This window comes from Streptopelia decaocto (genome assembly GCF_964273445.1).
Source record: "Streptopelia decaocto genome assembly, chromosome: 4".
Taxonomy (NCBI): Eukaryota; Metazoa; Chordata; class Aves; order Columbiformes; family Columbidae; genus Streptopelia; species Streptopelia decaocto.
The window spans coordinates 75,363,290-75,388,304 of NC_138658.1; the positions used below are offsets into that span (position 1 = coordinate 75,363,290).

At 50.2% G+C, this 25,015-nt stretch overlaps 1 protein-coding gene across 3 annotated transcripts in view; it reads right to left on the reverse strand.

Annotated features, from left to right (window-relative positions):
* Nucleotides 1–569: 569 nt before the first annotated feature.
* Nucleotides 570–25,015, reverse strand: part of LZTS3 (leucine zipper tumor suppressor family member 3) — a 53,326-nt gene continuing 28,880 nt past the window's right edge. The window contains exons 2-4 of one of the 3 annotated variants that reach the window (XM_082050380.1): nucleotides 16,023–16,511; nucleotides 12,869–13,630; nucleotides 570–10,062 (exon numbers count right to left, since the gene is read on the reverse strand). In XM_082050380.1, coding sequence (XP_081906506.1) covers nucleotides 9,352–10,062; nucleotides 12,869–13,630; nucleotides 16,023–16,472 — 1,923 coding nt within the window. In that variant the 5' untranslated portion in view covers nucleotides 16,473–16,511 and the 3' untranslated portion in view covers nucleotides 570–9,351. Of the gene's footprint in view, nucleotides 10,063–12,868; nucleotides 13,700–16,022; nucleotides 16,538–25,015 lie in introns of all 3 variants that reach the window. The other 2 variants (XM_082050378.1, XM_082050379.1) reach the window with 2 other exon arrangements.

Below are 25,015 nucleotides of genomic sequence, written 5' to 3' on the forward strand. Positions count from 1 at the left end.
CATCCAGCACCAGATGGACAACCTCAACCTCCCCGCCATGTTCCTTTCAGCCCGAACAGCCGCTCCCCCAAACCATCTCCCTCCCCGGCCTCTCAGCCTCAGCACAGCGCAGGTTTCTCGGGGTGGCAGCCTCCAAGCCCCAGAGATAGGGGAACCTCACAGAGACGCTGCAGCGGGAGATGCGGCTGCTCTGAGCAAGGTCTTGGCATGGAAAGGATGGGAAATTAGCTCATATAATAGTTTGGGATGGACCTTCCCAGCTCCCCCAGCGCCCCCCCTGCCATGAGCAGGGACATCTTCAGCAGCTCACGTTGCTCAGAGCCCCGTCCAGCCTGGCCTGGGATGTCTCCAGGGATGGTTCATCCACCACCTCTCTGCCCAACCTGGGCCAGGCTCTCACCACCCTCAGGGACAACAATTTCATCCTCATGTCTAACTTGAAGCTGTCGACTGGAGGATGCTGACATGTCCAAGGTGAGATCTTCCCTGCAGCTCCCTCCCAAAATCCCTCGTGGGTCTTGCCGCTTCTTCTACTCACAACACAACCAGACAAACCACACAGTCGGGTTTTTAAAACGGGGCCTTTCTCCATTTTATTTTGCCCAATAAAAATCCTTCACAGTTAGGCAGAGATAGGAGAGTGAGAGATACGTATACATATAGATCTTCATATATATTTATATATATACATACCTCTGTACAGATATATATATATATATTCACCGTAGAAAATCGCAAAGGCAGTAGCTCTTCACATCTTGGAAACATACAACAGACGAGCAGTAGATTGGGAAGTGCGGTATAGTTTTAACGAGAATTTCCAAAACATGACACCTTTGCTGTACAAAAAGATCCCAGAATGCTGCGTTTTATCTCTTGTCTGTAAATACACTGACCAGAGGCAAAGTCAAGACAACGGTGTTTGGAAGTGACTGGTGGACAGGAGAGACACTCAGCTTTATGGAGTTCTTTTTTAAATATTTTATTTTTTAAGATATATATATATATAATTTTTAAATTTTTTGATTTGTTTTTTTTTCAAACTCTCATTAAACGCAGTTCAAAGAACCAGCAACAGTCAACGCAGAAACAAAACAGTAACGGAGTCAAGTTCAGAACACTTCTGGTTTGAATTCACAGTAAGAGCAGAGAGAGACCAAGGCGTCAAGAACCGAACAAGAGGAGAGAAAGCACAAGGCTGGGACTGAATTTACAGTTGGGTACGTCCAAAATATTGGACGGAGGGTCTAATGCAAAGGTCCTACACACAGACACAGCTCACCCGGTGGTGGAGCAGCACCGGGGAACTCCAGCCGCTTCTCCACGGGGCTTTTATTGCTGGTGAAATCAGACAGCAGGTTTGCTGGGCCAACCTGACGTTCTCCCATTGGGGAGCTGTTTTTTTTGGGGGGGTGAGGGACGGGACACACCTCTTGATCTGCTGGAGGACGAGACGCAGAAGACGGGGTGACTAAGCAACATGCATCGATTTTAGGATGAGGAAACCCTCACAAGTGTACTGCCCGGTGCAAGGCAAAGACTGAGAGGGAATTCCTCTCGGCTCACAGCATTTATCAGGTCCGAGTGAGTGCAAATGAAGACACCTTGGAGGAGCTCCAGCCCTGGGCTGGGCTCTGCGGGGACGCCGCTGTGTGGAAAGGGACTGCATAGACACATTGGCTGGTTGTGCAGCATTTGTTATTTTTTGCACCGGTGATGGAGCAGTTTTGCACCGGTGGCGGAGCTCTGCCCATGCACAGTTTGCTCCCTTCGGCCACTGGAAGGGAACCCATGTGCCAGCCATGAAGGAAACAGGACCTTCTCCTCCGAGAGGGCTCCTAGGACAGCCTGACTCTCAGGGATGGCAAAGCCAGTGTCGTGGTCACCCACTGCTGTCTGGTTGTCACCAAATGTGACTCTGTGAGCTCAGATACCCCAGGAGACACAGTGACTCCCATGCGGGTGAGCTGATGGAGAAGACCTGCTACAGGGACGCAGTAACAGCCATGGGATGGGCACCAGAGGGGCATGGACCACACCTCCTGGGGACCCAAACTCATGGCCTGCTGGATATGGGCAGCTTTGGGCTCTCCAGACCAGTGGGAACCGCCAAGCTTAAACCATTGGTGGTTATTTGGACCCAGACTGGACCTCGCATCCCTTTCCCAAGGAGGAGAGCCCAGGGCTGGAGCTGTGAAGGTATTCAAGGGAACATTGGCTTCCCTGCAGGTATCAGAGTTGGGAATAGTCAATAGTCCCTTTTAAATCTCTTTAGAAAAACCTATTGCTTTGTGACAGAAAGCTGAGACTTTCTGCCTGAGAAAACAGATCCGTAAAAGGGCTGCGAAAACACAACCCTGCGTGACAGAGGTTGTCCCAGGCTCCAGATCTAATTGATCCCCTTCATTGGGAGAACCAGGCTGATCATGGAAATGCAGAAGCTCGTTTCTGGTGTTGCCAGCAGTGGCACTGCCGGCATGGAATACCCTATTGGGAAGCCAACATCTGCAAACAGCTGGATGTGATCCCAGCCCCTCGATACACTAGGGATTGGGTGGCATGGGAAACCCCAGAGCTGCCTGGTTGAGGTGTTGCAATGGTGTGAAGCCACATGCAGCCATCTCAAGTGTCATGGGGATGTCCTCAGCAAGAGGCAAGATTGCTTTTGGAGGGAAGCAAGGCTGATCCAGCTGAGGTGGGAATGATGGAGAGAAGAGGATCAGTAGTCTAGAAGGCTCCTCTGAGGGTAGGGTTGGACATGCCACTCTCAGTGGGGGTTTTGGGCTTCAGCTCCGGCTTGTTTAGACATATCTGGGAGAGTACTGGGAGAGGCACCGGCTGCTCCTGGGACAGTGGGGATGGTGATGATCTAAAAGGAGGCAAGGGAGTCTGGAGAGCTGGGGCAGAGGAGTAGCAGGGCACAGGCAACATGATGAGCAGATCTTTAGCAAGGGGTCTTGGTGAAAAGTGACTCTATAAAGTGGCCTTCAAGGTTTAGGCTGAAGAGTTGAATTAGAACAGTGGCCAGCTGGACCTGCTCCCATCCAGGACAGAAGTGAGAGCTGTCACTGCACATCAGCAGGATTTCGTGGTCTTGGTATGAACGGAGCAGAGAAGGCTTAGCATGGCCTTGGAGCAGAGATATGGTGAAGAGACACGTGCCCGAGGCGCAGGGCCACTCAGGCACCTATCTGCAGAAGCACAGGTCTCTCACTGGCCTGCACTCCATGTGCCAAGGGTAGGAGCAGTACCAGGGACCTCCATGGGGTGATGGTGGCCACAGATGCCATCAGCACCCCAAGCCGGAAAAGCAACGGCCATGGTGCCTTCACCTTGGAGGATGGTTCCCTGGTAAGGAGAGTGTTGAGGATGTCCTGGAGTGAGCTGGAGAGAGGACACCAAGGGCGCAACCAGCAGGACCAGCAGCTCCCAGGATACACATTTTCCTGGCCAATACAACTGGACCCTGTAGCAATGTCTGCTGCTCAAGCAGTGGAGACCTGTGGCCGTGGAGACAAGGCTTGGTGTGCAGCCTCTCTTCTCTCCAAGGAGAAAGGGGAGTTGCATCCATTCATTCTGCCTCCTGGTCTACACACTCCCTGGGCATTGCATGGAAGTAGTTGGCACAACCATGGAGGATATTGGTGCAATCAATTGGGGACAATCAGCTTACCCAGGAACTCCTTTCTACCCAGTCCTGTCTAGCACAGGAAAGGCCTCTCATGGCCATGCAGATGTTCCCAGGTGGGACACAGGGAAACCCAAGCCCTCTGCTGTCCCCTGCCAGCTCTCATTCCCCATTCCGAGACCCCACCAGCCTCATCTCTCCCCAGGAAAGTCAGGAGGCAGCTCCAAGTGTGCAGTCCAATGCCCTCCAGAGATCTTTGGTCATGTTGCTTGTGAGCTCGCTGTCTGGAGCAAGCTATAAAGTGCCACTGCGAGGGGCAGGAGTGGGATGGGTTGGTCCTTTCCATGGGCAGAGCTCAGGGCTCAAGGAAGTCACTGCTGGGAGCCACTGTCTGCAAGGAGGTTTGGGGGGACAGGAGGTTGCCCTGATGAGGCTGCATCTGGAGTACTTGGTCCAGTTCTGGGCTTCCCAGTTTAAGAAGGATGAGGAATTACTGGAGGGAGTCCAGTGGTGGCTACAAAGATGATGAGGGGCCTAGAGCAGCTTTCTTGTGAGGAAAGACAGAGAGAGCTGGGGCTGTTCAGCCTGGAGAAAAGAAGCTAAGAGAGGACCTTATTTATGCTGATAAATATCTCCAGGGTGGGTGTCAAGAGGATGGACCAGACTCTTTTCAGTGGTGCCCAATGACAGGGTGAGGGGCAACGGGCACAGGCTGAAACACAGGAGGTTCCATCTGAATATGAGGAGAAACTTCTTTCCTGTGAGGGGCCAGAGCCTGGCCCAGGCTGCCCAGAGAGGTTGTGGAGTCTCCTTCTCTGAGACATTCAAACCCGCCTGGACACGGCCCTGTGTGATCTGCTCTGGTGACCCTGCGTGAGCAGGTGGGTTGGACTGGATGATCTCCAGAGGTCCCTTCAACCCCAAGCAGGCTGTGATGGGCAGAGGGGACTTCAGCCTTAACCAGGGGATGACTGCAAATCCTGGCTGAGGATGACAGCAAGCATTGAAGCAGGACAGTGTCACCAGGGAGTCCATCCCAAGTGGATTGCCTTCCTGAGAGATGCTGAGCCTCCCATTTCCACTGCAACCAGCAGCAGCTCGGGGGGTGCTGAGCACCCTCCACGTAGGACTCAGCGCTTGAGTGCAGCCTCGGCTGCTGCTCTCGATCCCATTCACCGATATAGAAGCCACAGATCTTTCTTGTCTCTTCATTTAATCATTGTATATACAGAGCTGGGCTGTTATTTACATCCAAGTACACTTCTCTCCATATAACGTAGCAGTGTAAGAGCAACAATTCGATTCCTCTCTTGAGTGTGAAAACCCGGAGGTGATCTCCCACCGGCACGATGCCAGCGACAGCAGGAGCAGTGCAGCCGGCTGCCACGAGACGGTGGCAGAAGCTCAGTGGGACTGTGTGAAGCACAACAACGTGCGATGGTTGTGGCATTCGCACCCAGGGTGAGACGCGAGTGTTGGCTGCACGAGGGGAACCAGCGCAGCTGGGTTGGCATCTTATAGCAACCTTGAAATGATGGTGGAGCAAAGCAACCCCACTCGCAGCAGGTGGGAAAAGGGGCTGCTTAGACCTTTGGTGGAACCAGGAGGGCCTGCTCAGCCCAAATCCTCATGGATGGAAACTGCTGGAGCTGATCAGTGTCCCCTGTTTGTTCACATAACAGCCATGTGGGTATGCTTGGAGCATGACTCAGTTGCCCACATGTGGGTGATGTGCCACTAGAGATGCTCCAGGTCTTCCACCACTGGCTTGGCTGTTGTATCATCTTGGCCAGCCCATGTATCAGGTGTCTCAGAGCATCTCTAATGTGTCTGGACCCCATGTGTGGGCAGCTGACCTGAGACCCTCATGACCACGGATTTTGCTGATGGCCAATGACAAGTTAAACATGACCTGTTGTTTCAGTAGAGACACTGACCACGTGCAAGATATTGAGGGCAGAACTTGGAGAATTACACATGAGCAACTGCATCACACTGAATCCCGTCTTCTCCAGAACTGGGTGCGCAAAGGTGGAGGTGGCAGATGGGTTATGATCAAGACTGAACTCCGAGTTGAATTTCATGGGACAGAAGCATTTTATCAGCCCTGCCTGAGCCTCCAAGAGACAATATGTCAGCCTCCTTGGCCGTTCCCAGGATATGTCATCAAAACCCCAGTCTGGCACCCCGTGCTATCTTGCTCCAAGGTTAAGACCCCAGGGCCTCAATGGAGACCAAGCTTATGATGAGAGACTTCATCCAGTCAGTGCGTAAAAGTGTTAAGGTCTGGAAAGAGCTAGGTGAGCTCCCATCTGGGTCCAGATGGGCACAAACAACAGGAACCCAGGTGTCCCACCATCATTTTGCTCTATCTCTGCTGAGCAAAGGGCAGTCACCTCCAAGAGAGACTGGTTACCAGCTTGTGGCCGCATTGGTAGCACATGGGAGAGGATGTGATGGGGAGCAGCATGTCCAGTTGTAGGGAGGATTCCTGAAGAGCAACAATCTTTCATGGCAGTTTGGCTGGGAGCACTTGCCAAAAATGTGTATTTCATGTCACAGTAGCATAGGGGGGTGGTTTCTGCAGGACAGCTGAGTGTTTGGGGATGCTCTGTGAATCCCAAGAGAGGGAAAACCACCATCAGCAGCACAGTGTCTTTAATGGGTATCTGCAATGCTCTCATGTCATCCAGGGAATGTCCATAACCAAGGTTGCTCAGATCTGGGTGGAAGCTCTAGATCAAAGAGATGCAGTGAAGAAGGTGGTGAAAGGAGTGTACTTTTCCTCCTCCAAGGTGGAAAATCTCTCCTTGCTTCTCCATCCCAAGGAGCTCTGCAATCCCTGATGGATGCACTGTGAGGCTGTCCAGAACCTGTGTGCCTTGAGGTTTCACTGGGTCCATCAAGATACATTCATTCCTGGCACCACTGCAAAAATATATGTAGGAAAAAGATGACGGAGCAAACCTGGCATGCTGGAGGCCTTGGCTGACTGCTGCTGACTGGAACCAGGAATTTGAGGAGGTCAAATAAGCTCCTTCTGCCTGTGGATTAGCAAGGAGCTCTGGTAGAAGCTGTCCCACATGGAGATGCCGATGTCAGTTCCTCTTGAGCATTAACGCAGCGGGAAATTGTGGTGTACAACCTCCTCAACAGCAGCTCCTTGAAACTCAGTCACTCTGGGTGTCCTTGAGCTACCAACTGAAACGCTGTTTTCTGCGAAGGTTAGTGGGAAACCAACCTCAACATCAGCAGAGCCAAGAGGAGCAAAGTTGGAGGTGACCCTCCAGGTTATTGGACCCATCTTGTGGTTAGGGCACTTGCTGTTGGGTTTGCTTTTCATGTGGTGGCTTCAAAAACACCATACGACCATCTGAGACTGAGCCTCTTGCAGTTTCTCAGTGCTTTTCCATTTTGCCCAAGGACTGCAAAGCCCTTCACAGACACAGGTGCCTCACAAGTCCTTTGGGAAGGAAGACAGTGTGGGTTTATCTGATGTGGAAAGAGAGGCACAGAAAGCTGAGATGACACAAGGCACCAGGTCTCCAACCCCAACATTGTGGGATGTTTGACTCCATCTCGAAGGCCCAGTGTATGAAGTGGAGGAAGTTTCAGATTTGCTTGGCCAAGTGTGAGTTTGCGGAGCACATGTGGATGTCTCCCTTGGCTTGGCAAAGTCAGACTGTTGGGTTGTGCCTTCCTCCAGTTCCAAAGACACAGGCAGAAGCAGTGAGAAAAGCCAGGTGCCCTCAACCAGCATCTTGAAATGCCCTGGTCTCATCACATATCTCCATTTTCTGTGGCTCCAGGGATCACTGCCAGCCACCAACAGTTTCTGCTCAGTAATATTGTCTGTTGACCTTGGCTGGAGATTGGTGGGACTAACTGGAGTCTCCTCTCTCCTGCTCAGCCTCTTTGCTCAGTCTGGAGCTCACCACAACCACGTCTGATGCCAGCTTGAAGGTCAGACCTGGTGATGGGGAGGAAGGAGCTTTCGGGGAAGGGAATGTGGAAAATGAGTAGCTTCAGGGCTTTTGTTTGGAAGGTCTTCAGCCCCTCAACGCCCTGAGCTTCTTCCTTGGTATGCAGGTGAAATGTGATCTGGTCAAACTCCATGGGCACACAGACATCCCATGACATCCCAGGGCTAATTCTAGTTTTGTTCTTCTAGCTGCTCCCGAGGACAAAGAGCTGAAATTCCCACTTGCGTTTGTCCTTTGGCCACTGTCCAGTCAGTGCCAACTCCACTTTGCAATATTTTTTACACTTTGCTGTGGGTCATGCTAAAAAATTGTCCACAAAAGGGAGAACCAGACCCACCTTGCCCACATTTTGAAACTGAATGCTGGTTTTTGGTTCCTGCACCCTTCTCAGTGACTGTGCCTATAGGATTTGATTATTATTCTGCCAGGGCATAAGCACTTGCATCACCTTAAGTGTTTTTCCCTTCTTATGACTGTTCTCCTGCTCAGAGTTAGTAGCTGAATATTTTCTTAAGCTAGGCCTGTATTATCTCTGTCCCTGGAATGTGTGATGCCAGATGGGATGGCTGTGGGTGCTGCACTAAAAGTGATGTAACGATAATGCTGATATGTGCTCACTGCAACTGCTGAGTGAAGCTTGGATGACAATTTTTAAGTAGACCCTGGACCGGGAAAGTGCACCGAAGCATCACTCGTGTGGGAATGGGGTAGCACAGTTGCCCCTTGTTGAGGCAAATTGCTAAAGCTTCAGTTTGCATAAACATCCCGCAGGTTTGAAGGCTTCCCCAAACCTTGATTCCATTGACTTTGGGAAGAAAAAGGGCTCTTGGGAAGGGACGCTAACTTGGATTTCCAAGTTCTTTCCTTGCTGTAGCCAACTTGAGTGTATGGTAAGAATAGGGGGACAAAGGCAGAGGTGGGAGGGTGTTTCTGCTCCCAGAGTTGGTCACAACCCAGGAGAGAAGTGGAACTGCAGAAGGAAATCACAACGGAATGAAAACACAGCAGATGTCCAGTTCTGCTGAACCTCCGAAGAGGCTCCTGCTGGGTGATCATTCCTTGTTGGCTTATGTTACAGGCTCATCCAAGGATGTCCTAACCTCTTGCAACCATGGTAGCCATGGGCTGGCAAGAGGGTGTCGTCTGGTAGAGATATGTCTGGTTTCACTGAAATCAGTGGCCAACCTCCCACTGACTTCACTAAGACCACCGTCTAGACATGATACTTGATGCAGAGCAGCGAGATTGCTCATGATCCCGAGAGCTTTGCTCCATTAGCCAATGTGGCTAAAAATACCCTAAAAAAATAAAACAAAAACCAAACCAACCTGCCACTTCAAACTGTTTTGCTGCACATATAAATGCTTGGAAAACCAAAGAAACCAAATATAACCCTCCAAAACAACCTACCGAAGAGGGGTGAATTGTAGGAGAGGGGATGGCAGCCTCTAGCAAAGTAACAGTCACGGCAGATTACAAAAGAGCCAACTGACCCTCACCAGCTGTACTAGGAAGAGGAAACCAAAAGAGATGTCGCATTATCGATAGAAAAACAACGCACATCCACAGTTATTTTACCTACAAAGCACAGAAGTATAGAGTAAGGGTGGTGGAGATCGGTGTGAGCAGACTCACACAGGTCCTACAGTAGCGTATTATCCTTCGGAAGATCACTGGCTTGAGTAGTCAGTACATGCACAGCAATAAAAAATAATTATGTTGTATTGTCTTGGTCCCACCTCAAATCTCGGTGGATTCTATCCGCTCGAGTCTGGAGGGAGTCCATGGTTTCTTCTCCTCAGTGTGCGGGGGGCTGGTGGCCTTTGTGTTCATCTCGTTCACCTTGTGCTCCAGGAGCTGGTTCTTCTGGTACATCTCCACGTAGTTCAGCTGTAGTTGCTTCTGGTACTTGATGACTTTCTCCTTCTCTTCCTGCCACGTGCGCCGTTCCTCCTCAAAGTCCATCACCTGCTGCTCCCGCTGCTGCCGCTCCAGCTTCAGCTCCGTCTGGAGCCTCTCCACCTCCTTCCTCAGCGTGTTGACGCTGTCCTCGCTCTGCCGCTGCATCTTGGCTTCGTCACTCTCACAAGCCAGCGGGTCCCGCAGCTTCTCGCCAAGGTCCCCACCAAAAGGCCCCGGAGGTCCCATGCTGGCAAGTGTCCGTTTGAGGCCAGAGACCTCCAGCTCACAGTGGTTCAGTTTTTCCCTCAGCACCTGGACCTCGCTCATCTTCCGCTGCAGTTCGCCCTCGCAGATCTCCAGGTTGACGCTCTTGGAGCTGTAGGAATCCTTCAGGGTGAGGATCTGCTCTTCTTTCTCCCGTAGGAAGTTCTTACCTTCCTTAAGCTGTGTCCGCAGTCCCACGATCTCGTTCAGCTTCTGGGAGACATCTGCTTGGGAGTCCTTCAACTGCTGCTTGAGCAGGGAGATCTCACCTGCCTTCTGGCACACCTGCAAGGAGATCATCCATGAGGCAGGAGGAAGGCAGTGATGACCCGCCACCGCTGCTTGTCTCCCATGCTGCCCATGAAACATCTCCGTGGCCTCGCATTGGCAGGAGGCTCAGGGAACAGAGGGGACAGCCAAGGACAGTGCTCAAGGCCTGAGGTCCAGCCTTCACCAGGACACAGACCTAGAGGTTGTCCCCACATTTGTGGGAGACATTTGGTGTTTCTTCCTGACTCTCAGGGAGCCGACGCTGTTCCCATCTGGTGTTGATCAAAGAGCTAAGTGTTGTGGTCCTCACCACTGCTGCTTTCCTCCCTCCATTCATGTTACTCACATAACCACAACCCCAAACCCTCTGCTCTCAGTAGGAGTTCTCCCACTGACCTCAGTGGGATATGGACCTTGAACAAGCCTGAAACAGAAACATCTCAGACCCAGAGACCACCCGGGCTCTCCTCAAGCACTGGGAATGTAGGACAGGGCACAGAGATGGTAGATATTACTTACTTGTCTTATGACACTTTCCTTCCCAAAGGCTCCTGAAGAACCCAGTTGACTAAATTTTAGGATTCGCTTCACTGGGGACAGTGCAGGGACTGGTAACTATTTAATTCTTTTTGGGACAGGGCATGAAAACTGACAGCCCCTGTGCCAAAGATCAAGGAGAGAGCTGCAGCCTTTGTAGAAATGGGGCTACCATACGCTGTCTTTGGACGCTGCAGTTTCAGGTTTTGTCATGCCTGGCTCAAGTCTCATCCATGTGGGAGGGTACACAAACCCAGTGGAAATTCCCTTGCTGTGGTGGGTATTTGCTTTACATAGGTGTCGCAATTCAATGTGACACTCCTCTGCACCTGCGTAGTCCACCAAAGGTGATAGTTGCAACTGTGGGTGTAGGAAGTAAAGGGTAAAAATGACCAAAACCTTGTTTTCCCATGAACTCTGTGTTTTTCAGGGCCTGCACTGGCAGATGTGATCTGTCTGCTGTGGGCGATTGCAGAGACAAACAGTCCCTACCTGCTCCAAGGAGCCATCAGGCTTCAGAGAGGATAGACATAATGAAAAATAGACTTGGTAGCCACCTCCAGACCAGGGTGTCCCGTCCTCCTGAAGCTCCTGTCTCTTGTCACATGTGAAATGCTTGGCCTTTCCTCCCTCCTGTGGTGCCTGCAAGGTCCCTTGCTGCTCTGTTCCTGTTGGGTCAATGCTCCTCAAACTCTCCTCTCCACTGCCTTCATTGCAACCTCCACCTTTGCCCTAGAGGACTTGCCTGGTGCATAATGTTGAGCAAGACCTCAAAGCTCATATATCAAGGTAATCCAGTGGTCACTATGAATGGCTGAAGACCTGGGAGATGTACCCAGTCACTTCCTTTTGGTAGCATCTTTCAATGAAGCTGGCAACTGTGGTGTTTCCCCATGCAGACCTAAATCTGTGAGTACCCACATCCACACCAGCACTTGTCCGTAGCAGATGCAGAACTGTGTCACGCTGGTTTAGTTTTAGTTAGAGTGGAGTAATTACTGCCTTAGCTAAAAAATTGCACAATTTGCTGAAAGTGCTCTCTCTGGGCTGGTTTTTCCCAAAAGGCAGAGAAATACATGACGAAGAACTGCTTGGACAGGAAAAGATCCAGGAAACACAGTCCATGGAGCCTGGAGAGCAAGTCAACAAGTCAACATGTGTAGGTGTCTACAAATTCTAGGCGTCTCGATCCATAAGCTGAATCCTTATATTTACGTCGACATCCCTGGTTTAACTGTTCCAGACAGAACTATAGAAGTGAAGCGAATAATCAAAAGCCCATCTGCAGTTTTACTGGTGCAAAATCAGGGAACTTTCCAGACCTAACTAGTTGGAAGTAACAAAAGACCTGGGCAAGAGCAGCTGGCATCATGTGGGACAATGCAGCCGGCTTGGTCTGGGCTGTAACTTGCAGAGTTTTTTTACAGCAAGCCTCTAATGAGCTCTGCTGAACATCTGCAAATAGCACATTTCAGAGCCTAATTAATCCCAGCTTCATTGACTTTCCATCAGGATTAGCAGAATAGGGTCTTCTGGATTCTAGAGCTACGTGTCGCCTCTACACTCTTAATAAATTTAAAGTTTCTAGCCAGTCCATGGAAGGATTAAAATTCTTCACATGATCAAGCTGGAAAAAAAATGTTAGTACTGGCTATACAAACAGACTTTGATAAAGTGTTCTAAAAATAGGAACAACAGAAAAAAAATTAAAAGGCTCAAAAGCAGAACTAGAAAGAGGAATTTGCCTTTCAGCCTTATAAGAGAGATAAACTTATTAGCAACTGAAAACAGTGGGTTACAATGGAAAGCATGAGGTAGACTTGGCTATCGGTATTGTTCTTAGCTCACTTGCTTTATATCTTAAAAAGAAAACCAAATGTTTGAGAAGCAGTTTCAAGGTCTGCCCAAATGCAGATGTTAGAAGAATTTAATTAAAATAGACTTAAACCAGTTTTGAGTAGACACAAATACCTGTATGGAAGGACTTGTATTCACTGAAACTGGTTTCAAATGTCACACGTTGGCATGACCTGAGTGGGAAGCCTAATTATTAACCAGCACAGGAGATGTACGCGAAAAATTGCGCTCCTTTTAGTTTAATTCAAAACTACAGGCTCGGGACTCGAAGAAATGAAAAGGTGACTGAAGTGTCATCTGTTACCTGGGGGCCACCAACCCATAGCCATTGCCTGTGGTGTCCACTTAGGGCAAATACGAGGTGTTTTGGTCTATCAGGGCCCTCAGTGAAAACCTCACTCAAGGTCTGTTACAATATGGCTCTTACCTCCCACTTGGTCTCTTCAATCTTTGGGAGAAACTCAGCCTGTTCCTTCTTGAAAGCCACAAATTTCTTCTCCAGCTCCTCTCGTTGCTGCAGGAGTTGTCCCATATCATCTTGGAGTTTTTTTTTCTCTTGCTGGAGCTTGAAGATCTGGAGCTGCAATGCTTGCTGAGCCCGCTGTGCCTTTTTGGAGACCTGTTGCAATTTGTTGGCATAGTTTTGCCTCAGGTCCTCCATTTCCCTTTCCCAGATCTTCTGCTTCTCCTCAAACACTTGGAAGATGGCTGCCTCACTTTTGTCCAAGTTCCTTCGCATCTGGAGGACCTCCTGCTCCTTCTCCCACAACCGATCTTCCAGGTCTTGGATGATGTCGTCGGTTGAAGGCGAGTGGAAAGGCATCGTTTCGTTGAGATGGTTCAGTCTGTTGAATGAAGAGGTGCTCTTGCTCGAAGACCGCCCGCTGTCTGAGGTAGATATCCCGTTGTATCCCACCATGTTCTTGTCCACGTAGGTTGTACCGATGCGGTTGATGTGGCTGGTGGAGGCGCTCATTGGACCCACGTGCTGGCTGTAACCTGTCCCGTACGTGGGCAAGCTTGTTAACGAGTTACGGCCTGAATCAGAAAGGCCTCCGACCTGGTTTGTAGTCCTGTTAAGGCTGCTCTTGTCGAGTCCGCTTTTGGGTGCCGACGGGCTATTGCTGTTGGCATGGTTCAAGCTCTTTCTGTTCTCTGTCACCCCGTTGCTCTGCGGCGGGCAGAGGTTCTGCATGGAATGGAAGTTTTTAGGAACTACTGGTTTAAAGGCTGAGGGTCTAACTAAGGGCTCATTGCTCTGCAAAAAGGAAAAAGGACCACGCATCAAACATAGCAGGAAGCTTGGTAACAGCACACAAAAGAGACACATCAGCAGAGGCTGGGGCTGGTGGAGCTAAGGTGTCTTGGGTGAGCTCCATGTTTCTCAGCTTTATTACACCCAGGACCATTTGGGATTTAACATGAGGGGTCTGTGGTCACTCACAGGGCAACACTTTGTCTTTCCCCACTGAAAGAAACCCCAAATCTTGAGTCACCCCAAATCTGCGTGATTATTCCCTAGAATATTCCTTGGTTCCTGTTAGTGCTCTTTGCAAGAAGGAGGGCTGCCACCTGCCTAACAGACCTGATCAAAACAACTCTTTGATTTTGGCAGATTATAGAATCCAATTTTGATTGGAAAGAACCCTCAAGATCATTGAGTCCAACCATTCCCCCACCCCTGGCACTACCCAGTGTCCGTGAGAACCTCATCTCCGTCTGTTCAACCCTCCAGGGATGGTGACTCCAGCACTGCCCTGGGCAGCCTGTTCCAATGCCTCACATCCCTTTTTGTGAAAAAAAAATTCCCAATATCCAATCTAGACCTTGCCTGGTGCAACCTGAGGCCATTGTCTCTTGTCCTGTTGCTTCCTACTTAGGAGATACTTTGAAGGACCTTTAGCACTGAGGGTGCATTTCCTTTTTGCAAAAACTGAATTGAACCCTTGGATTAGCAGCAATTCTGCCCCAGGGGTATCACATTTCCCTCCTGCTGGCACTGATTCCTTGCCCTGTGTAGACATTGTGTCCTGCTTATGCTTGGACGGGAATAGGTAGGAGCTGTGACCCCAGGAACAACCCTGGGTAAGTAACATGCTGAACCTGCTCTTCATGTGAATGTTTGTGTTTTCTGCATCCATAAGCAATGCTGAAGGGAGAATGGACTGCAGCTGTAAAGGATTTAGAAAGAATTTTAAAACCTTGCACATTCCTCGACCCGTGAATGCACCTACAGAAACAAAATTTTCCTCAAAATGGGATTGAGTCTCCATTATTGCAGGTTGGGCTTCAGGTGAAAATTAACCCAGAGGAAGCCACTTTGCATTAGCAAAGATGTTTTGAAAGTGCCTTCCAGGAGAAACAGAACGAGCCCCGGTGAGCAGGAGAGATTGGAGACTAAAAACCTGCTGCCTGGCATGTGGGACTGAGATGGACTACAGGGGCCGTTGGATTAATGACCCAGGAGACAGGGCCACCGAATGCTGCGGAAATTATACTGCATAAGGCAGCGTCCCCAGGACACAAATTATTGGAGTCACTGAAGCAGAGCAGCAGGATGGATAAACACCTTTGGCTCTGGGACTTTGCTTCCCCAAGCCTGGGAGATGTTTGCTCCCCAAAGCCAAAACGAGCCATAAGGACTGGGCTTGGATGGGCTTACAGGGGTAGTTTGTGCTGCCATGGCTTACAGGGGTAGTTGACAAGTCTTGTCAACTTGTCCTTCACAAGGGGCACTGGGATTTTGAACAGATGCTCGTAGTTGCTTTCAAGCAACAGCTTTTGGTCACAGTAGGTTGTTGGAGATTGCCTGTAAATGGCACAAAATGTAAGAGCGAGACTCAGATGCTGGACCTACCAAAATGAGAGCTGACTCCAGCTCCCTCTCCATCAGCTGGGGAGGCAGGCACAGTCTTGGGCAGGCTGGAATAGACAGTGACTTAAATACAGGCTCAAATGAGCTGGAAACTTTGTAGAATCATTGAATGGTTTGGGTTGAAGGGACCTTCCAATCTCCCCCAGTGCCACCCCTGCCATGAGCAGGGACATCTTCACCAGCTCAGGTTGCTCAGAGCCCCGTCCAGCCTGGCCTGGGATGTCTCCAGGGATGGTTCAGCCACCACCTCTCTGGCCAACCTGGGACAGTGTTTTGCCATCCTCAGTGTCAAAAACTTTCTTCTCATGTCCAGCCTCAATCTCCCTCCTTGAGTTTAAAACCATCACCCATTGTCCTATCACAACAGGCCCTGCTCCAAAGTCTGTCCCCATCTTTCTTATTGACGCCTTTTAAGTCCAGAAAGGCCGCAGTAAGGTCTCCCCAGAGCTTCTCTTCTCCAGCTGAACACCCCAACTCTATCAACCTTTCCACTTAGCTGTGGAAGATTTGTTATTATGCTGTTTGGTTCCTCAAGAACTAACATTTTCCTTTGCTCAACCCCCTGAAAGCCATAGGAATTATATTATCTGCATGTCAAAATGATGCCATCTACGTAGTAAGAATTAGACTATCTGTCATGATTGCACCATTGCCCAAGGTTTCCTGTTTTTTTTAGAGATGTGCTCCGGGATGTGGGTGTTCTCACCTGGTCGAGTTTGCCGGATATTGGCAATATCTTTGGTGGGTTACTGGGCTCTCGGTATTGGGGAGGAGGCGGCATGTTCTTCTCGTTGTTGGTGGTCACATTCCCACAGATGTCCATCTTCACCTTCTCGCTCTTGCGCAGGTCGCCGTTGATGTAAAGGGAATTGGAGACCTTCTCCGACTTGTACGTCTTCTCCTCGCCGGAGTAGCGGTTGGAGATCTCCCGCGTGGAGTACCCATTGCGAGAGCCCTCTGTCTGCCGGCCGGTGCTCTGCGTCCGCGTCCCCACACTCTTCATGGCGAACTCTTGGTCGTTGGCAACTCCACTGCCCACGCTCCCCATGGTGCTCTGGGAGGTGAGTTGGGATCGCCGGGGAGCAAAACCGTGGAAGTTCTCCGGGCTGGGGTAGGTCGGGTCACTAAGAACGGGCAGCGTCTCTAGTGTGGCCATGGCAGCGTAGAGCTGAGATGGAGGCACAGGTCAGTGGCACTGGGAGAAGGAGGAAAAGGAAAAGACTGTTAAAGAGATGGGTTTTAGAATAATAGAATCATTTTGGTTGGAAGAGACCCTCAAGATCATAGAATCCAAATGTTAACGTAGCACTGTCACAAACCCACCTCCCTGAGAACCTCATCTCTGTGTCTGTTCGATACTTCCAGGGATGGTGACTCCACCACTGCCTTGGGCAGCCTGTTCCAATGCCCGACAGCCCTTTCTGGGAAGAAATTTCTCCTATTATCCAATCATGCAATGGGGAAGCTGCTCCATGTTCTACTGAGCTGGAGCAATGGAGATCTCCTTACAGAGGGTGACTATTCCCTCCGCTTAGGAATTAACTCGATCCTCTGTAATGCAATCAGCCCCACAAAGGTGTAAAATCTTATTTAAGGAAATAAAAAGACTCACAACAATATTTTTGGGTTGCCTCATTGAAAAATGGAGAATTTGAACCCGTACCAGCTAAGGATCTTGTTACCTGAGGGAAGGGAGAAGATGCATTGCAAAGTTTGGGTGACTGCAATGAATCCTGCTGTCTTTGTATTTGGGGGATATATATTTGTATTTACAAGGATAAATCATCCTGGCAGCATGGAGACTAAAACAAGATTTAAGGGCAGTGGAAGGTGCAGGTTTCCCCCTGGATAAAAAAGGGATAATAACAGTGATACCCTTTGGAGAGAAGTGATGGTGGCTCAGGCAGGGCCAGCAGGTGGGGGAGACATGAAAAATCCTCATTTCAGTGAGATTTTCCCTGTCTTGGGATAAGGTTGTTAAACCATCCCTCCCCAAGTAAAACAAGAAAGCCGGGTTTATTTCCCTGGAGAGCCAGCTTAGGTCTAGAGCTCGACTCCGATGTGGTGTCTCACAGGGTCTTGCTATTTGCACTAATAATGGAATGGAGAAGAAAAATTAAAAAGGTTAAAGCAGGGTCTGTGCCACTCGACTTCACTTTTATTAAATTGTGTTTCTGGAGGCTTTTGCCAGGCGTGCTGCCTGTAGCATCCTCCCTTTTGCCAGTGTCCTGATCTACTCATAGAAAACTGCCCTGTTCAAAATATGTCCTGAGTGTTGTGGGGACGGCAGATGTGGCAAAATGTTGCTCCAGAGAGAGAGGACACAGAGCTGATACCTACAATGAGCTGAGAGAGCTTCTCTGGGGCAGAGCAGGGTATGGAGGTGGTCACAGAGGGCAAAAGTGGTTTAAGGAGGTGCTCTGGTGAGAGCCACCATCCCGGCTGAGCTCCTGTGGAGGTGTGAAGGAGCCTCTGTGGTCTGACACACCAGATGTGCCCCATCATGGATGGGGGACAAGGAAGCTGTGGGGCAAAGGGGGACATGCCTGGTGGTGTAACCTTCTCCATCCTCTTGCACATCACCCCACCCAAGGTGAGTGCCCAGGGGACTTGCCCTGCTGCACAACCAGCAATTGAAGTGATAGGCATTGGGTGAATGTTTTATAGCCACAGAATTGCCTGGTTAAGGCTGAAGTCCCTTCTGCCCATCACAGACTGGTTGTGGCTGGAAGGGACCTCTGGAGATCATCCAGTCCAACCCACCTGCTAACGCAGGGTCACCAGAGCAGATCACACAGGGTCGTGTCCAGGCGGGTTTGAATGTCTCAGAGAAGGAGACTCCACAAGCTCTCTGGGCAGCCTGGGCCAGGCTCTGGCACCTCACAGGAAAGGAGTTTCTCCTCATGTTCAGATGGAACCTCCTGTGTTTCAGTCTGTGCCTGTTGCCCCTCATCCTGTCATTAGGCACCACTGAACAGAGTCTGGTCCTTCCTCTTGACACACACTCTGAGATATTTATAAACATTGATAAGATCCCCTCTCAGCTTCTCTTCTCCAGGCTGAACAGCCCCAGCTCTCTCAGTCTCTCCTCATAAGAAAGGTCCTCCAAACCCCTCATCATCTTTGTAGCCACCACTGGACTCCCTCCAGTAATTCCTTGTCCTTCTTAAACTGGGCAGCCCAGAACTGGACACAGTACTGCTAATGACCTGCACTGCTAATGACCTTCCTGCAACTTGTAACTTTGTCCCCTAACAGAGATGTTTCTGTGTCCATCACTGGTTGAGATCTAAAGGCTGAGCAGCAAACGAATATCACAAAAGCATCACACAGTGCAGCATGGGAACGCACTGTAATGAAAACATGTAAATGTTTATCAGTCATAAGTAACAAAACCTCCACCAGCAGAGAGAAGTGTCCAGGTCTGGTCACACATCCAGCGTATGACATTTGGACACGTCCCTTTCCAATGCACTGAGCAGGGCTCAAAGACTCATGACCCTATTGCACCCTAAAGGCACCTTCCAATGAACCCCACCATAGGTAGTTCATGCGTGCCCAGGGATTAGTCTTTGTGTCTGTTGGGCACCTGGAGCCTTGGTTCGGCTCTGAAGCAACGAGGAGGAATGGAGAACACACATCTGAAGCCACACTCAACACATGGTGCCTTTGGATTTCATTAGTCAAGGAAAGACTTTTCGTTCTCCTAATTTAGGAATAACCTTCCTTCCAGTGACTTTGAGATTTCCATAGGCCTTGTCTTTTTTATGAGACACTGACCACCATGGGAGGGATGTGCTGGAAGATCTCAGCTCCACACAAGGGAAAGGCAGTGGTGCTGTTGCCTCCACGCAGCCCTCTCTGGTCCTGTTCAGCTGGCGGAGCAGAAATTCAAGTTACGTTCTCCTTTTCCTCACTAGGTAAATTCCACAGTGACATTTGCACATCTATGTTGACTTGGAAAGTTTGATCCCTCCCAAAACCACAAAAAAGTCAACACAACAACAAGCACTATAGGCTAGAGAAGACAAATTACCTTACCTTACCTTACCTGTCCACCCCAGGACATCTTCTTGGAAGATGGTGCCTGCCCAGCCCCATAGCATCCCCATCAGCGGTTGTCACCAGCAAAGTGTCACAGCCTTTCTCTGCCCTTGGGGACCCCATGGGGTCATGTCTCAAGCCCATTGGGACATTGTTCTCATTCAATGACAGTGACCCAGAATCAGGGGGAACTTCAGGCTGCTTTCTTGGGATGTGGGACCAAAGCTGCACCACAGGGACACAGTCTGAAAATGGACCTTTTTCCTCTTTTTTTTTTTTTTTTCCGTTTTAACTAGAAAACATCAAAAAATATTCTGAAAAAAAAAATGGTTAACTTATGTTTACTGTAATCCCGGGATCTGATAAACAGGACATACGGAAAAACATTACAAATGTTATTAAGGGGATTCCAGAAGTGCCAACAGATCCTTGACAGTACAGCTTTATTTGCCAAAAAAAGGGCCACTTTTTCGAGAACAATAGCTCTCGTTTTTGTATCTTCTGGCCAGGTCCAGTTCCCAGTCAGGTTTTACCTGGGTCGTTCCTTAGGTGCACTGTCAAATAGAGTTTTGAGCACACTGAGGTAAGGAACAACACTGCCAGGCTCCAGCGTGGAGCTGGGTTTGTTTTTTCTCCTTCCAGGTTTAGAGGAATGCATGATTAAAAACTTCCCCAGGACATTTCTCCTCCTTATATCTCATAACTGCCTCACTCATGGGAACACGAACTAAAACTGGGTTTACAGGTGATTCCCAATGAGAGAAACGAGGATGCTGAGCCCGAGCCTGGTACTCCATGAGCACAAGAAGGCTGAGGGAAATTAAACCGACTTGCCTTTACCAGCATGTCACTCCCCAGTCCATCCTTCAGAAGGAATGAGAGTCACCTCTGAGCATGGCTGGGCTTGGAAGAGACCCCTGAGCCACAGCAGAGGGGTGAAAGTGGCTTCCGCTGCCCATGGTGCTCTGGAGAGGCTCCAGACAGGTGGAAAACCAAAGCAGGAGTTTTAAGCAACCTGCCAGTCACTGCCCTTTCCAGATGTTTTATATATCCAGATGTTACATACCGTCTGCAGCCGGAAGGAGGCACCAGGACCACCTCACGCTTCATGCGCACAAGGTTCTCAAGAAGACACTGGGTCCATCCCACCTCCTGAAGAAGACCATCTCTATCCAAATTGCTCCCAAGTGATGTCCGTCTGTCCATGCATCACAGCAGCCACCACCTCTGAGAGCTGACAGCCAACCCTCACTGAGTGCTGCCCTTGCCCCAGAGCCCCGTGGTTCCTGCAGGAACCCAAGCAAAGGGACTTTCTGCAGAGACACAAAGGAGGAGACGGGAACCCTTCCAGAACAAACGCTGAGCTCATTTCCCATTTCCCAGCATTACTGTGGTAATAAAAACTCAAAAGAGTTTCTGTGTCTGCCTGGATCGATTCAAAGCACCCTTCCTGGTAGGGTTCTCCACACTAGGAGGGTTGTTGTGTCTCATTGGTACAGCCAGCCTCCTCTCTGGCTGAGGACACTGGGACTTCATGGAATCATAGAATCATTTTGGTTGGAAAAGACCACCAAGATCACCGAGTCCAACCATTAACCCACCCCTGGCACCACCCGATGTCCTTGAGAACCTCATCTCCGCGTCTGTTCAACCCTCCAGGGATGGTGACTCCAGCACTGCCCTGGGCAGCCTGTTCCAATGCCCGACAGCCCTTTGGGGAAGAAATATTTCCTAATATCCAATCATGCAATGGTCCGGCTCCCCAGCATCTCCATGGTACGTGACCTCCCTGTCCCATCCAACTGTGGTGACCCCTGGACCTTTCCCACAGCAGCCCTGCCTTGGAGACAACAGTATTTTTATGCCCGATACAGAAAATCTAGGGGGGAGATCTTATTTTCCCCAGCTATGGTGGGTCAGCTCTTCATGGCCACCTCCTACCAAGGTTTCCTGCAGCTCCGGGGGACCCCTGGATGCTGTTGTAAATATAATAATCCATAAAATAACTCCTGCGTCTTCACACTTGCTTTACCCAAATGAGTTAGCGAATGCCTTCCAGTTAGACGGAAGAAAAATTGCTTTCAGATAAGCAGCTGAATGGTTAACTAAGCAGAGATTATGAAGGCCTGGCTCTGTTTCTGCCTGAGTAGGTTAATTGTTAACACTCTAGTAACAAAGGCCTTTGGGAGACATACCTGGGCACTGTGCCATGCGAGAGGGAAATCAATCACTGGTCTCGGGCACAGAAAGCTCCAGCAAACAGCCCGAAAACCAGGCAGTGCCTTGGCACACGCTCCATCCCGGGCATGTGGTCGGGCCAGGACGGGCAGCAAAAGCATCTGAAGGTCAAAAATTCCACCCCCCGCCGCCGATTGCGGCAACAGGTGTGTCCATGACCTTCAATAATCGGGTTTCTTTGCGTCTGTTTTAATGAGCGTGCAATTACTGACACAATGAAAACATGCAGGGTTTGTTTTTTTGGGGGGTAGGACCTACACCTACACAGTATTTAGGGCTCTGGTTGCTCTCCAGTTTGTTGACAGCGGTGCCAAAGAGCTGGTATGGCTGGAGGAAAAAAGTCATCACCTCCTGGGGTGGTGGGGCTGGTTAGAAACGGTGTAAAAGGGGCAAAACCAAGTTTTCTGTGATAATTTCAGCTTCTTACAGAAAGATAAATGGAAAGAGAAGGGGAAGCCTGTAATGGGGAGACCTTATTGCAGCCTTTTGGACTTAAAAGGGGCTGATAAAGGTGGGGACAGATTTTGGAGCAGGGCCTATTGTGATAGGGCAAGGGGTGATGGTTTTAAACTGAAGGAGGGAGATTCAGGCTGGACATGAGGAAGGAATTGTTGTCCCTGAGGGTGGTGAGAGCCTGGCCCAGGTTGGCCAGAGAGGTGGTGGCTGAACCATCCCTGGAGACATCCCAGGCCAGGCTGGACGGGGCTCTGAGCAACCTGAGCTGGTGAAGATGCCCCTGCTCATGGCAGGGGGGGCACTGGGGGAGCTGGAAAGGTCCCTTCAACCCAAACCATTCTTTGGTTCTGTGATTCTATGAATGGGTTATTAATGAGGAGACAGCGGACCCTCTAGGGAGCAAAACCACCTGGGTCTGGAGAAGCATTAATAAGCCCTGGAGAAAAACCACCATTGAAACCTGCAATCAGGCTGGGGCAGCATATCCATGGGAAGTTGCGTTCGAGTCTCAGCAAAGCTACTGGCACCTCAGAGGTTGTTGCTCGGGTTGGTGTGGACACCCTGTGTTCCCATGAGATGGCTCCAGCAGCAATGGTGAGATGGGAACCCACCTCCTGCTCCCTGCCCAGGCTGGGGATGGCAATCGTTGGCACAGGGGAGGACTGCTGAATTTCTGGAGAGGGTAGAATGGACCTGCCTAGCTTCTTAACACTCCCATCCTGTCCTGCAAAATGCATATGTATCAGCATGTGCCTCCAAGAAAGTTTTTCTCTTCCCACCAGGTAGTTGCAGACACACGTTGCAGTCACTTCCCTCTTCTTCTCCGGACTGAGCAAACAGCCCTCAGCCTCTCCTTGCACATCAAGTCCTCCAAAAGGACCATTCAGCTACTGCTCTGCCTCCTGTGTGTCCTGGGCCATCATGAGTTACCGCCTTTTGACCCAAACCTGGCTGAGATCACCTCCACTTGGGCTGATTCAACAGACCCTCCTCCCACCCGGCTCCAGCATGTCGGCACCTCCTTTTCTCCTGCACCCTTCTCAAGTTGCCGTGGTCTGAAGAGAGGAACGGAATGAGCTTTTCCTGTCTCTCACAGGCATTTTTTCCAGCCCTCAAGTAATTCTTGTGGCTCTTTTCTGCACCTCCTCCAACTTCTTTCCCCCCGCAACTCCGACATCCTGGCTTGGTGACTGCCAGGTTTTCCTCCGCCACTGGAATATGGCACGAAAACACTTGAACCTGTCTGCAAAAACATGCAAATCTCAGCTCTTCAACCACAAGATTTTTCCACAACCAAAAGCCAGACAATGTCAGATGAATGGCTCCTTCTGCTTCCCCAGAACCTGGACCTCTCTTTTCCCATTTATCCGTGCCAAAGGAAATGGGACCTTCGCAATGAGGAGCTCTTTCCTCTCATTGAGGGCCAAAAAGCAAATTTGGGAAGGCAGACTGGAGGGTCAAGGAGTGACAAACTCGTGTAGTTATCTTCAGATATCTCTTTGGCCATGGGGTTGCTGCTTATCTGCACAACTTGCATCCACCTGTAGGGACCTTCATCCAGTGCCCCCCCTGCCATGACAGGGACATCTTCACCAGCTCAGGTTGCTCAGAGCCCCGTCCAGCCTGGCCTGGGATGTCTCCAGGGATGGTTCATCCACCACCTCTCTGCCCAACCTGGGCCAGGCTCTCACCACCCTCAGGGACAACAATTTCTTCCTCATGTCCAGCCTGAATCTCCCTCCTTTAGTTTAAAACCAACACCCCTTGTCCTATCACAACTGGCTCTGCTGAAAATCTGTCCCCATCTTTTTTATCAGCCCCTTTTAAGTCCGGAAAGGCCGCAAAGTCTCCCTTATCTATCCTGAAGCTCTGTGCTACAATCCTGTCTCAGAAGTTTTGCTGGGGAACATTCAGTTTGAGAAGATGGGGACCATCCTATCCCTCTATGACCTCCTGCTTTCCAATGACACCTCTTGTCCCAGCAGCTGAGAGCACTGGGGGATCTGCACAGGGACCTGCAGCGTCCTCAGCATCACAGGGCCCAGTTAAAAGCTGTCAGCCCCCCGAGTATGAGGCTGTTTCTGAGATGTGAGGACCAGGCTTGCTTTTCTCTCCTGCAAATACAGCGCCATCGGGTCAGGGTGGCAGGATTCGGGGCAGGGATGTCCCCATTTTGGGAGGCTGCACTTTCTTGGGCTGCTGTATGAAATAAAAGCAAGTGGCTTTGAAACATTTCCTTTTCCTTTCTGCCTGCTAATGAGATAATTACAGCCTTTTGTATTCAGGGAAACTACTTTCTCATTACGGGGGTGCATCAGCTATTTACATAATAAGCCTGAAACAAAAGAGACGAGATGAAAAGACCCAGGCGGCTCTTCGGGAGAGCCTGTGTTGTGCTGCCGAGGAAGAGCCGGTGGGATGATGCCTTTCTCCATCCCTGAGATCCCTCTGTTGGGGTCTGGAGTGTGTGGCAGCACTCGATCCGGGATATCCACAGCGTGGGATGCTCCTTCTCTCAGTTGCAAGAATCCCCCGTGTACCCAGAACCAGCCCGACACACTCTCATAAACCATCTGCTGTGATTCCCGTTGCCGAAGGATTTGGGAGGGGTGGCTGTGGAATGGGACCCGTATGCAGGTGTTGGGGAGAGCCGTGGCAGCTCTGTCCTGATGTGGTCAGCAATATATGTGGGGTCACAGTGACACGATGGAACGAGTCCCACCACCTGAGGATGTGTTGGGTACCAAACTGGCCCATCCCCTGTCCCATGTCCTATGTCTCAGTATCCCCATCCCCCCCAGCTGGCCATGGGTCATGCTGGGTACCCAACTGTCCCACATCCCAGTTCCCTGTCCCTCCAGCTGGCCAAGGGACATTTTGGGTACCAGACTGTTCCAGTCCATGTCCCACATCCCAGTTTCCTTTTCCCTCAGCTGGCCAAGGGACACGCTGGGTACCAAC